The sequence below is a fragment of the Ptychodera flava genome, chromosome 13, assembly GCF_041260155.1.
Source record: "Ptychodera flava strain L36383 chromosome 13, AS_Pfla_20210202, whole genome shotgun sequence".
Classification (NCBI taxonomy): Eukaryota; Metazoa; Hemichordata; class Enteropneusta; family Ptychoderidae; genus Ptychodera; species Ptychodera flava.
This window is the reverse complement of record NC_091940.1, coordinates 4,578,053-4,593,006: the sequence shown is the minus strand read 5'-3', so window position 1 is coordinate 4,593,006 and position 14,954 is coordinate 4,578,053. Positions and strand designations below refer to the sequence as shown.

At 37.6% G+C, this 14,954-nt stretch overlaps 1 protein-coding gene across 2 annotated transcripts; it reads left to right on the top strand.

The window, feature by feature from the left end:
- The first annotated feature begins 817 nt into the window (after positions 1 to 817).
- LOC139147167 (carboxypeptidase D-like) lies at positions 818 to 12,398 on the top strand. Of its 2 annotated transcripts, XM_070718083.1 has the most exons (9): positions 818 to 942; positions 3,258 to 3,353; positions 4,593 to 4,845; positions 5,516 to 5,724; positions 7,315 to 7,467; positions 8,229 to 8,514; positions 9,031 to 9,170; positions 10,107 to 10,206; positions 10,645 to 12,398. In XM_070718083.1, exons 3-9 carry the CDS (start codon positions 4,608 to 4,610, stop codon positions 10,833 to 10,835), a joined length of 1,317 nt encoding a protein of 438 aa, XP_070574184.1. In that variant the 5' UTR covers positions 818 to 942; positions 3,258 to 3,353; positions 4,593 to 4,607; the 3' UTR covers positions 10,836 to 12,398. The 2 variants fall into 2 exon arrangements, with proteins under 2 accessions (XP_070574184.1, XP_070574182.1); XM_070718081.1 differs by lacking the exon at positions 818 to 942 and having other exon boundaries at positions 2,866 to 3,353.
- The last annotated feature ends 2,556 nt before the right edge of the window (positions 12,399 to 14,954 follow it).

The following is a 14,954-nucleotide window of genomic DNA, read 5'->3' as shown; positions in this document are numbered from 1 at the left end:
AAAAACATGAAAATGTGTGTTTTTGGTAAAAAAGTGCTTTTTTTATGTTTTTCAATGAAATAACAGTTGTTTTCAATTTTTCTTATAATTATTTTGGTACACTCAACAATAACTATCATGAACAGAGTAACAACATACTTTTGATCATTTTCACTGAAAAATACAAAAAAACCAAGCTTTTTGGTCAAAAATCTAATTAATGTGCAATATTTTGCAATGGAAAATTGTGATTTCCATACAAGCATATTGTAAACTGTCTTTTCACATAATATCAATATCCACAAACATGTGGGTAAAAAAAATCAACTTCCAGAGCTTTTTCTAGGGCTCGGCCCACAGACTATAGTCAAAGGCACTCTAGGGAGCCAATGTCGTCACACTGTGTGTGTGCCTGACAGTCTGTCCTTCAGTTTGTAGACCAAATTTGTGGAGCTCAAACTCAAAAATTATTGCACCAAATGTGACCGGCTGCAGCTATGTTATAATGAATGTTTGGATGATTATCTAGATCTGAGTGGAATCTCATAGATGCATTATGTAAAAATGATGTAATTATGATTTTCATAAATTTCAAAATTTTCCATTAATTAAAGTACGCTCGAATTTTAAGTACAAAATAGTGTAGACTGAAACAATATGCCATGCTCAGGGAGACAAGAAAATCAGCAAAACAATGTACTTTTCAGAGTCCCAGCCATAAATTCCGTTCATCCGCATTGTACTAAATTTTGTCAGTATGATTGTTGGGTGAGCCATAGGTTGACCTTCGGTACAGTGTCTATGACGAAATGTTCAGGAAGGTCAAAGAAGAAACAAGGGCGCCATCAGAGGTCACCCGGCTTTATAACTGTACAGTTAAATTGCATCGAGTCTCCGAGATTCATCGACAAAGTCAAGCTTAGTGTAACTTTTTTTTTACCAAGACCACACAACTCTTACAAGGTGAGACCTCATTGACTGTACATTTACCTGCTATATTTATCGCAGAAATATTGATCGTAAAAAATCCGTATAGGTTTAGATATGCAAACTACATAGTCCGTGTGGACTATCACCCTGCTACCATACTACGCATCGTGACCACTGGACAATGTACATTTAAATCAGTACGTCGTACGACGACACCTCCTGGGTACTTTAAGCATGTGTAGCACCTGCAGTACTGGCTTCCTTATGCGTTTAGTGAATCATAAAACAGCTAGCCTCGTTAAGGTGGAACGAAACTTACGTGCAAGTTGTGTTTGTTTTCTTTTGTTTGTTTTGTTGTGTTTAGAACAATACTAGTGATACGTACACTGGTCGAACTTTGTCTCAACATGGTCTCAATCAGCAATGTCCCTTGACACCATATAAAGATATTGTGCAATGACGTACACAGTTACCGGGATGCAGATTATCCACATCAATGTAGAAAAATTCGATTAGTAGAAGCAAGGAGAGGAGAAAACAGTTTCGCTAGGGTCTATGGTAAAGTTACACAATAATAGGTACCGGTTTCCAAAGAGTAGTTCAATATTTTCATTGCATTGTAGTGGGTTTGGCTGTAATAGCTTCAGGTATCTCCCGTGCTTCACATTGTGTTGCGACAAATTGTCCAGTGCACTTTAGCCAGGGTCATACTTTTTCGTAACCATACAGTAAATCTAGTGACATTGTTCATTGAACCATGGTCAAGGTCGACATAATAACATTGCAATGGCTGAAAAGCCTAAATTGTCCTAACTACAGGTAATCCCTCTCTCCTACCTTCCCTTCCTAGGCGAACCCGCTATCTTTCTCTTTACGTGTATGCTGTGCAGCCCTGTCTCACTGTTGTAAATAAGAAACAGTACGTCAAAGATTTGTTCTGCTTTTCAAGTAAGCCGTACCAAAATGGTTGCTTTCTTTAAAAAGGTGTTGTCTTGTAGGAGAAATTACAAAGGCTTTATTCATGATACCTGTCACTAAGTAAGCTTAATGATTGATATTCTTCACTTGCAATGATAGGGTTTTGTATTAAAAACTTCAACGCGTCGTGGTGCATCGGAGAAATGGACGTGATTAAATAGACAAATTCATGAAAAAGTGGATTGTCATGACGTCATGTTGTCTAAGCGATTACAAGAGAACGTGATACAATAGTTCTTTTACCGGTTCCATGATACAGTGCGCACAAGGGTATACTTTTAGAACTTTTTACCCGTAGGCTATACATAGGGTATGTTACACCCTGACCTTTATTTTCGTCGCCGATGGATACAAAATACACGAAACAATTTTTGACATTGCAAATTTGCGTCATTCTTTTATAACAAACCATTGTAGAACAAAAAACCAGACTATTCTTTAGTTGTTTTGAGTGTATACACGTTATTTGATACTGCCATAGCGATGCATTGTGGGATAGCCAGGAAATGGTCTATTAGGAACGATCAGATGCGCTATTTGGACGTTATCACAGATCGTATTACGTCATAGAAATGCCCTGTGGTCAGTTAGATTTAAAACACTTCAACGACTCCAAATTTGGTCAGAACACGTACTCGAAATTCCCTGTCTCCGAGCATGGATTAGAAGGATGGTAGTTTCACAGAGGTCTAAATCCCCATGTATGAACAAACATCTAAATTGTTATTTCTTTTCGATTTTGAATATATTGTCTGCCGAATCTCAACACCAAAGAGCGCTTTTTAAAAAGGTAGTTTTCCTTTTCTTTTCTTTTCTTTTCTAAAAAAAATTCTGATAGTAGCGTCAAACTGGCCCAATTTTTCAGTTCAATTGTTGAACACAACTCGGAAATCAAATGTAGGAGGACAACTGTGTAAGCGATGGCACTTCTCACGTTTCGCTATCCAATTATGATTGAGGAAACTTCTAGCCCATTACGTACTCGTCTGTTCGTCATGCTATACTGTGTTTCGATTCGATTGGTCTCTCCGAAGTAGACATGTCTTTTTCTTCTCAGCATTTCTGTGCCAATATTATAATACCATTAACAGCTTAAGACATTTTTACAACGTCAAGAAAAGTATCTCATTTTCACGATAACAAGCGCATCTATTTATGAAAAGTTGTATGAATTTGAATCCAATATATCAAGGACCTACATAACCTTAGAAGAGGGAAACATTGCTGACTGTATATGGTTGAAACGGAATATTGTGGGCGAGACTTCCATTTCCGTCCTGTAGGCATGTACTACAAGGGCCAGTCACGACACGGTTGTTCATTAATTGCCTGACTCAGTACTCCAGTCCACCGTTTTTTCCACACAACAGGGGTTTGAACGAAGATCTCACTGAAAGGTGTGAAGCCAGAATTCGTCAAGCTGTGATATTGACGTCGTTGTGGTGGATACATCGCTGCGTTCACAGGTATGGTACACTGTTTAATATTATATATATATCATGATGTTCTGTTGTGACGGAATTCTCCTACAACGTTTATATCAAAGCGCTGGTGAGATTTCAACGCGACATCCGTTCTTTCATGATCAAATCACTAGAACTACAATGTCAAAGTAACAATGAAGCCATTATGGTACATAGACGATTTATGGTGAATATTCACCCACGTAAAGTTTGCGCGTTAAACTTTCACGGAAAATATTCCATGACATTCGTTTTCTTTAAATTTCGATGCAGGCTCAGACTCAGAAAAAATTACAGGGAAACGCAGATGAGGATCCCTAATGTATAGTAGTCGCTATATAAATGCAACTATCTATCTAACGCATCAAATTTCCTTGTCACAACAATTAACGAATTACACGAATAGTCATTATTAAAATATTATTCACGTACAGGTTAATGACAGCAGTATATTGTCACTCGCCTATAATCACACATGACCGGAAAAAAGTACTTTTTGTGTCATGAATTGCTCTCAATGTGTTGGGCAATCCATCAATTTTCAGATTAGAAGCTGATCTCTCGGGGAGCAGAGTTTTGCTGAAACAGGAATAAGTGTTACGTTTCAACGTCCTCCATTTTGAAATCCAAATTATGTTGACCTGACTTGAACCTCAGAGTTTCCATGTATGTTACAAGTTACTCTTGCAAACAATCCCCGGTGTAAAATGTGACACGTTGATCATGACTAGTTCTTGTTTCAATTAGGCCTATAAGAAATGCTATATATGTTCACGTTAAAATATGACCGTGTTCTTTGAATCACTATCGAATAGAAAATAAAGACCGGTCGTCTATCCTTGGAAATTTTCTCTCCATCCATCTGTCTAAGGTAGTTCGAACTTCGAAAGTGAAAAACTTAAACTTTTGCTCAAAATTTCCTTGGGGAACCTTTCAACCATTCTCTTTAAAAATCAAGATTAAAAATTGGGGATTACCGTGCAAATTTGGGAACGAGGGAAACAACTAAAGATTTACCGAAGTTTAAAATTCAAAATGGCCGCTATCCCTGTGTTAACTCTATGGAGAAAAATAAAATTTTCGAATTTCGAAAAACTAAGCTGATGAAAATTGAATTGCGCACTCCATTGCACACTCACTGTACCGTATGAAGTTTGAGTGACCTTAAAATATGACAATTTCTCATAAAATAATTTTATGAATATGAGAGGTTAATGTGAAACTTGTTATTTCTCTCGTCAGTCGTGCCAAAACAAGATGGCGGCAGCCGTTAAAGGAATCTGGAAAGCATTGGTTTTAATCATTGTGGTGTTGCTGAATCAAGTCATATGTCTGGATTTCGTCCACAATGATTACAAAGCGATGAAAAAGTTGCTGAGAACAGTATCTCGTGACTGCCCAAATATCACCAGACTCTATAACATCGGCAAAAGTGCTGAAGGGAGACTGTTATTGGTGATGGAGTTAAGTGATAACCCAGGCAAACATGAAATAGGTAAATTTAAACGTCCTTCAGACAAATAAAATATTGTGTCAGCCCACATTTGTTTTCGAGTTTGTAGCAGAATATTTTTTGTGGCAGATAATTCAATGTATGTAGATTACAATGTAATTTCCAAACAAATGTCGGTGTGCTTGTACATCAAGTAATAAAGTAACATGCTTCTAATCAATTTCTAACTTTCAAATGCTTCTTTTGAAGACATTCTAACAAGATTAATTTAAAGTGGAACATAGCATGCCCTAGATTTTTTTGTTTCAATTTTGAATTTATGTCCTTAGACTAATTCCCTAAAACAACTGTAGATGCAAACAAATTCATTCAACTGTACGTGTGTACATCATTACCAATGACTTGCCTGTATAAGAAGCTTCGATTCGACATACTACTATAACGGCGTAGAAAACGGACAAGTAGACGTTTCCACGTTTCTTGAAATCCAGAAGCATGAGGAAACTTCCCATCTTCCATTCAATGGTATTTTAGACTCTCTGCCCCAAAGTCAGACATAAGGCGACTGTATCGTCATTTTGTAATCTGTTGTCTGTGGTATAGGCCTACACCTACGCCATCGGCTACCCAGCATCCTGTCACTTTTCCTTACTTAGAACTCATGACTGGTATTAGACTCGCTTGAAATGCAGTGTTTTTTATTCGCCATTAGGGGAACCCGAATTCAAGTACATTGGTAACATGCATGGTAACGAGGTGAGTGGCCGGGCAATTCTGATATTCCTCGTTCAGTACATGTGTGAACGGTACAAAGCTGGAAATCCAAGAATTGTAAAACTCATCGATAATACAAGAATACATATCATGCCTTCCATGAACCCAGATGGATTTGAAATTTCTTATGATTATTTAAAAGATCACGTGAGTATACTTTGTATTCTTCGCCTTTGTGAACACTATAGGGAAAAAGTGCGTGACTAGAGCGAGAAACTGACGCTTTCTCGCAATCGGTGAGAATCTGTTCTTATTCTCACCGCTGTCGGTGAGAAACTTTTAATCTCCACTGGAGATTGGTGAGAAATGCACTCCTTGGCGAGAATCAAGTTTGAGAACAAATTCTCACCGGTGAGAATGGAAATTTTCACTGAGTACAGTGAGAATTGAAATCCACTGGCGAGAATCATCAAGACTCGACTTTCGAAGTCTTTATGATTCTCGCCAATGAACAGCGAGTCTTGATGATTCTCGCCAGAGGATTTCAATTCTCACTGTACTTAGTGAAAATTTCCATTCTCACCGGTGAGAATTTGTTCTCAAACTTGATTCTCGCCAAGGAGTGCATTTCTCACCAATCTCCAGTTGAGATTAAAAGTTTCTCACCGACAGCGGTGAGAATAAGAACAGATTCTCACCGATTGCGAGAAGGCGTCAGTTTCTCGCTCTAGTCATGCACTTTTTCCCTATAGTGGAAGTAGTTTGAAATGCATAAAGTTACAGGTCTTAGAATCGTAATAACTATGCTTCTTAGAATACCTTTGTTTGAAAACGAACTCGCAAGCAGTAGACCTGTTTTAGATTACCAAAATATTCCGAAATTCGTTTGTACTACATGTACGTCGACATATTGGAGCCTGTTGAGAACTTCGAGGGACAAGTTTCGAGCCCGCCAAGGCCAAGGATGAAACGTTCTCCGTCTGATGTCCGAGTACATAAGCTGCCTTCCGCTCGCCCGGCTGTTACTCAGACCATGCAACTGTAGCCGTAAATGGACGACTCGGACTCCCCCCCCCCCCCCCAAACACCACACCGCACACACAACTGATTGAGCTAAGAAGTTACATCCGTTCTCTGTAAAACTTTCCAAATAATAATATGACATGCGAAATGAGCATAGAGTAGAATTTCAAATGAATCAACACTTTTAATGTAACACAGTGAGATGGAATATAATGGTAATATTTATTCGTACACTGCGCGCATTATTTCACGATATGTACCAACAATAGCGATGATTTTCAGAACATGTTGCAGTTTTGTATTCTTAAGAGTAAATATGACATACCACAAAATGAGCAAGTATTAACAGAGACGAAATCATTTGTCGAGGAGGAACGACGTGCTAGAAGAGGCAGTATAGCTCTAATTAAGTTTTAATCCATACAATAAAGACATATAATGTCAATTCTCAGCTCTGAAGACTAATACTGACCGGTCTGCGACAACTCCGTAGATCAGAGAGGACAAGTGCTTCAAGGTTCTTTACGATACAAGCAATTAAGCTTAACACGCTGATTCCCAGGGACATCCGTAGGTTTGCAAGTGGCTCCGGTACACGGTATTTCGATTCATGTGCCTCTGATAAACAGTTCCAGATAAATCCAGAAATGTCGAGTATAATAGTTGCATAATGTGCACAACTAAGTCTGGTGCAGTGATATTTTGTTATACTTGAAACAGGATTCAACTATTAAACCATAAACTTATCATAGATATAATGTATGTTCATTATAGGGTAACAGTCATTGGACAATGGGGAGATCTAATACCGAAGGGAGAGATCTGAATCGTGACTTTCCCGATCTGAATGTCATCGTTTATGAAAATGAGAGGACTGGAAAACAAAATATTAATAACCACCTTGGTTACCAAGGAATGTATGACGACGTAAGTCACCGATTTTTATATGTACCCCTTAAATTTCTTACAGGTGGTTATCGTTGCCAACTTACTTTTTCAGGCAGGTAGTACAAGAAACGACTTTGACTATAGTTTTGCTGCATCACTGTGCCTGTTCAGTTTTCTCCAGACATACGTAGCAATTATTTTCAATCCATCGTCTTAAGCAATGTGCTCGTTGTCAAAAAGAGAGGTGGTATGATAGCTGAGGCACTGTGAACGTTACGATCGAACAAAAGGTTATTTATTGTTGTTGTTCACTTGTTTATGAGATATGGTCAAGGAAAATCTTCCCAGTGATGGGCATGTCCGATAAGCAGAGTTTGAGAATGAAGATATGGAAGTGTTACCATATTTTATTAACTTCTTAAGTTTTCATGCTGCAAAAGAATGGACCTTTTTTCTTTAACAGCTTTTTTTTGTATTTAAAATTGTTTTATTGGTAACATTTTCTTTAGTAACATGAACTTAAATTAAAATGAAGTACAGTGCTTAGTTATCTACAATTTTGTGTAAAATTGAAATCCATTTGCTGCAATGTCTCTCTAATTTGTCTTTCTCTAGAGCTATTTCGTACTCTAGCTTTGAATTTACAACTTTTTGTAGAATGTGTGATAATTTATGATGTTCGTTTCGTTAGTGTTGGTGCATTTCTCAGTTGTGCTTTTAAGTTCCTACGCGTGTGCAAAGAAATGTGTATACTCAAAATAAAAAAAACTTGCACTTTTTTGGTTTATTTGTTTTTCTAGCGTGGTGTCGAAACAAAAGCCGTCATGCGTTGGTTAGAAGAATATCCTTTCGTTCTTTCTGCAAATCTCCATGACGGCGAAATTGTTGCCAATTATCCCTACGATTTATCTCGTAACCCGTACGCCTCTACGTATGCCTCGTCGCCCGATGACAGGGTTTTCCGTCACCTTGCTCTCACATATTCAACCGCTCACAAGAGGATGAGAAACAGAAAATCTGCGTGCAAAGGTGGTAAATTTCCAGGTGGTATCACTAATGGTGCAGCTTGGTACAGCGTTGAAGGGGGTAAGTTACAAATCTTATTCTTAGAGTTAAATTCCCATCATAATTCATTCAATTGGGAATTAAAGAATAAATAGGGGGATTCAACATCGGAATATTATTCGCCTTAGAGTGGTCTAAAATGTCAAGTTTCAAAATAATTTCAACCAACTTTGTGATAAAACCTTATTTCTTTGCAAAATCTGGATACTTTGTGAAATAGTTTAAGTCAGGGGTATGCCGGAACACGACAAGTTTGTTTTAGTAAGGTGTTCAGGACTTATTGTGCAATCACTAATAGCCATTACTACTGTCTCTCGTTAGTGAAAATTAAATCCCGCTATTCAAAGTATTATATCATAGTGTTTAAGCAATATACTCTGCACCATTTCATTTTAGCTAGCACCGTACTCGTATAATTAACAGATTTTAACTCCAATTAGTGGCGCGTGTGTCAATTATGATTCCCCATTTTGTACATTTATTCAAAATCGACAAGCTTCGAAAGTGAATATTCGATTTAAATTATTCACATAATAGGAATGCAGGACTTTAACTACTTGGCGACGAACTGCTTTGAAATCACTTTGGAACTTGGATGTTCAAAGTTTCCGAAGCCATCGAAACTACGAAAGAAATGGGACGACAACCTTGAAGCATTGCTGTTATATATGGAACAGGTAAGTGAAATATTGTATATCACAGTGCTACTTGTCGGATATGCGTCAAGAGACAAAAGTATACAATTTATGTATTTGACCACATATGCACTTCTCCTAGAGTAAAAGATAATACGCTGTCACATATTAAGGTATACTAGGACAGTGTACGATCATACTGTACGTAGTAGTATATTCTCTATATCTCTTTACTACGTCAATATACACATATTTGTATTCTACACCTTGATAGTGGTTAGAAGTTGCCTGACGATTAGTGTGCTGTCAACAAGAAAACGTAAATAGGTTATGATTCCTTTGTTTTATTGCCAACCACAGAAGTGTAGATGGCAGATGTGAATTTTAATATGTACCAAAATTGCAGGAAGGAACACCACCCTCCCCTCTTTGAACCAACCAGAAGCGCGAACCCGACACCAGCAATGACCCCACACCGAGAACCATAGACACTACTGTCTATGCCAGAACATATTTTGCTATCGCCGCCCCAATGCAGGACGGATTTTCAATCTGACTAATTAAACACTGTACACTCGATGGACGCTTCGCATTTTCTTATAGAGTAAATTTGTAATTTTGCATCTGTAGTTACAGCAGTACTTTATAGTGTTTAGTACGTAGTTTGAACATAGGGATTTACAGTGCACAGCACAGCAACAACGAAATCTTATGTTATGTCAACCGAAACACTATTCCATGGAAATGACAGGAATTCTTACAGCAGGGCTTCAGGAACCAACGATATCTGCAAACTATGTACGCGATAACTTGACTGGTCCTAGTCGCTTGGCTTTGCTAGCTTCGTCAAGAGCGATCACCCCAACGTGAAAGTCTACCAGCAAAGTAGAATGCTTCATTCTCGGCTTTTTTGATATTTATTTGTCAACAGGCGTGTGGCAAGTCTACGTGACAACACGTTTATGCTTCATCTTACAGGTTCATATGGGTATTAAAGGATTAGTGACAGACACAAACAACAATTCCATTGCCAATGCCACAATTGAAGTTGATACCATCAATCATCATATCACCTCATGTAAGTAATCTCATTTACATGTACTATTTATAGACTTGGGGCAAGTCTGACCAAACACTACAGTCTTTGCAATGATAAAGCTTCAAAAAAGGAAAGCCTGCAGCATTGAACGCGTTTCAGTCGCAGTTATCCGAAAACCTGTTAAACAGCTTCTAGTTTGGCGTGTGCCATCATCACTTGGACACGTGTATCGATGCATCTTCAGTCATAGCATACCCCAATGATATAATTTGTAGATCTGCGACGAAAGCAGAGTCATAAAATCAATTTTTAACCTATGAAAGGAGTAAAATCACTTGCAATCAGTCGGGTATCACTCGAAGTACATAGCCCAATTCATATCGAGTAAAGTAATAGGATATACAATTTTATCAGTCAGTAAACCTCATCCTGTAAAAAGAATGACAGACTATAAATCATATATGTTTCTATTTACAGTGAAAAGCGGCGAGTATTGGCGCTTGTTGACGCCAGGACTCTATCGTGTACATGCATCTGCTGCTGGTTACATCCGGGAAACCAAACTAGTAATGGTCGATAAGACGGTGAAGGTTGTTAATTTCCGCCTTGAAGACGAATCGTCTGCTGAAAATACTGATGACGATTTATCATACTTTGCAGAGCCCTAGCACAATGATTTGTATTATCTTTTTAATTAAAATTTCAATGGTCAATATGTTGACGCTGAAATTTATATGGACTTTTAGTTATGTGACTATTGGAACGAGCTAGAGGTTTCCACGATACCATAGCAACCGTCTGAAGTAAATGGCGAGTTGATGGAGCGGCCTCGTTTAAAATAATGTATTTAATTGCGTTAACATTGCTACAACGGTCCTTCTCAATCTGGCTGGAGATTACGTCACTATCATATTACATATATTATCTTTAGTTCGAGACACCAGACCATTCAGCCACTTTGCAAAACTGTCTGTGTGTGGATGTACGTGACTCCCTTTGATATGCCTAACATCATATATCCAAATATAAAAGTTGGTTTGATCAAGCAACCTTCCACATTGCGGTTCACCGTTGGTTAATCGAATAAGAACAGGGACCAATGTAAGCATAATGCCAACATTTTAACATTACAACATTTAAGTTTGTAAGAACGTCATAATTCCGACGATGGAGATGCAGAACGAGTTCTTGGTTACACAGTGACAAGTAAACAACAATCAAGCCATTGCGATTGTTGTTAAGATGTTTTAAAGGCCTTTGTGCTGGAACGCTTTAAAATTTGTCCAACCTCAAGTTACCTCAAATTTCCTCAGATATCCATTGCAATCTGAAAAGCGAACGATATAGTCATTAACTATGCCTCAACAATGTTGGATTGTGACAGAATAGGCAAGAGATTGAAGAGATATTTGTTCATTTTAAATTTCCCGCCATTTTCAAAATCTTGCCAGGTTATGTGAAAAACAGAAAATTTTTTGTCAAAGTGGAGTGAATCCCTGTCCCGTCCTTTCAGTGGATGGCACCATCTTGTATTTGTAAAGATTCAAATATGTACATGCACCATTTACACTGTTTTTCATGTAGTTGTATGGAGACGGCCATATTTGGGTGCGGCACTCGTCTCTTATTTGTCTCGATCACTGAAACCTCCCAATGCAGTCCCACTCAGTGGATAATTATACTTGAGTAAACATCTCAGAGTAAGAGTATTTCTATGAACTAATTTTAATCTAAATATAAATCATGAAAATAATGCAAAAAAGTTGCAGCTCATGTGCCTTTAAGTTATATAGTGTGATGGAAAGAGTATTTTTTGAAAATTGTTATAATTCAGAGCTTTAAAAAGGAATATAATGCAACGTAGATTGCACAAACTGCAGTCTTACAGGAAATATTAGACCCGCAAAAAGCAATGTCGATTTGTCCATGTTGGTGAATTTTCTCATTTAAGCAAAAAACAGTATTTATGTTGAGATATGTGACAAATTCACGCTATTCCTAACTTCACTGCATTCGTGCAGAATGAAAAACATGAAATTATATCGCTAATAAGAAAAACTGGGCGCTAATATTTATGTATTTATCTTCAAGTTACTGAGTTACTGACCAATGAATTGTTACGAAAAAACTTATTTTTTGAAATGATTATTATCCAGACTGTCATGTAATGATTTCTTATTAAAGAATTGAATAAAATAATTGACTTTCTTAAGTCACAAAAACTTTAAGAACTGAGCACAGACCTTTACTGTGTTAGGAATGAACCGTTTAGGTTTCTGAGAGGTTTGGGATGATGAAATGCACATATCGTTTCAACATAGCATACCTGCATCAAATTTCCATGCTTGTCGTCAATTTGCATCGGTATTTTGTAATGGTCCGAAAACATTTCAGCAGGTTTTGCCGTTAACACCCCACCCATTTTTGACTATCCTAACCAAACATCTAGTGGCTCAGCCCCTGATATTTTCCCGATATATTATATTGTATGATCGAATGTTACCTAATCTGTACATTCCAAATATTGAGCTACACAAGCTCAATCTAGGGATATAAAACGGTGTACATCATGTACCTGTAAGGGCGATAACAAGCTCTGGTTGACTGAATAGCTAGCACACAGTCTTTGCGCCTATAACACACCAAGAGACCGTGAACATTACAACCAAGAAATGGCATGTCCTGTTACAAACGCTACCGGCGAACAAGATAGGATATCAAGACACTTCACCTGAGAGTTTATCATGGCTTAGAGGAGTTATGTTGCCGACAGAGAGGTTTCATATGTATTTTCTGCTCATACGCTACAGTCGGAAGATGACTTTTTAAAGAAAATAACTTCCCTTACCGGGCATGATGCAGTCTTTGCCACTGACACACTCATTTGTTAAAGTTACAACAACGTTTTATGGATGGCAGGGTGGTGTTCGACTTGTAGTGTCTTTGTGTTATTGAATTTGAACATTTCATGGCATGTCGGATTTCATTCCAAACTTTTCTGTCGCACATAAAAAATGAACTCGCAAATGTTTAATACAGGTTCAGTTTCTCATTATAGACTAACTTAAAGGCCCTGCATATTTGCGCATGCTCATATCAGACGTTGCCTCATATTGATTAATAAGGAACGATACTGTATGTTTATCTATTTAATCAAAAAATCTTATAATTGAAGTTTCTACCATATTTAGTTCTATTTTACATTTTCAACGATACTGTTCTAGCCAAACTGTCTCCGTTATATTTTATGATCATTGCAGGCCTATATTGCTCACAAACCAACGCGTAACTGCCATTTTACCTATCGCAAGTTCTGTGTTTATTGTCTGTGGCACACAGAAGCCCCAGTTCCTCATCGATACCAGTTCTCCGACAGAGACAAGTTATTTCAAGGTGCTTTGTTTAAGTTCATCTCTCTTTCATGGAAGAAAATCTCAACCCAATTTTGCACATATGTACACCCTTGTTTGATGATTGCCCATTAATAATGTCTGCGCAGGGTATCACGTGTTTACAAAATCAATAATTTTCTTGATCTTGTCTGAACATTCTAAAAGTGCATGAGGAGACTGCATAATATCGGAACGGAGCTCGCCTGTCTGACCTGAACGAATGCTGCACAACTGACGGTATAGAGAACTAGAGTTTACAGAAATAACGCAGATATTGCAGGACAGTCAACGATTGTTTCTTCAGTAAATAAAGGAGGAAGAGGAAAAAACGCTATTGCAAACGTCAACACGAAGATGTGGACTGTGTACTGAATGCCAAGTTGCACTAAAGACCGGACAATTTGATTGAAACCACATTTCGCGGACTTTTTGTGAAAAGGACTGGTTAACGCTCAAAGCTCTCGACCAAGGACGGTAACTTTTGCATGATTTTTAATTATTTGTGAGTATTTTAGTTTCTATTTAATAATTTTGGTTACTATTGAACTCCATAGTGCGCTTCTCGTACTTACTGTCTGTGTGTGGTATTTTCTACCGTAACAATTTTATTTGGGGTGTACGTGCATGGCTGTATGTACACAGGTAATATACACTTCATAATTGTACATAATTAACATATATTAGTTTGTGGTCATTCGAAGTGGCACAATTGTCATTACAGTACATTAAATTGTTACTGCATGTAAAAATCTGCTTAAAAAGTCTGAAACAAAGGATACTTAAAGTTCACTTTCCAATATCAAACAGAACTTCATGAGAAGCCTGACTCATTTCTCTCGTGATCTTTGTTGAGTTCAGGTCAAAATGAACAGCAACTGAGTCGGACAACATAACTTAATATTAACGCACTCGTTGTAACGATGAAATTTTACCGCAAATTACTCGTAATTATTCAATATAATGAGGCTCGGTGTGATTATCATAGCAAATTAATATCAAATTTCGTAGTCAGACCCATATCACATCGTCCAGGTTTGAGGAAACTAATTAAGCTAATAACATCTCTTACGCTCTTTTCGGAAAACGGTAATTCTAATACATGGAAGATAAAGGTCAAACCCCTTCTACGCTACACTGAATTAGCATTCAGCTAATCGTAGTAAAATCATGAACTGATAATGGCATTATGTTTCCTGGAGTGAGATTTTCGATATTTTCTAAACACCCTGAAAAGTAACATAAAGTATCTAGTCAATTCTTGAACTATGGAAATGGTTAGCCAGGAATGAAAGATATGACCAAGTTCGCAGTCTAAGCGTCGTCTCTGTTGATTTCGATACACAACAACTCGTCAATTAGCATAGGAATACGCGACTTTTCAATCCCAGCTAGCAT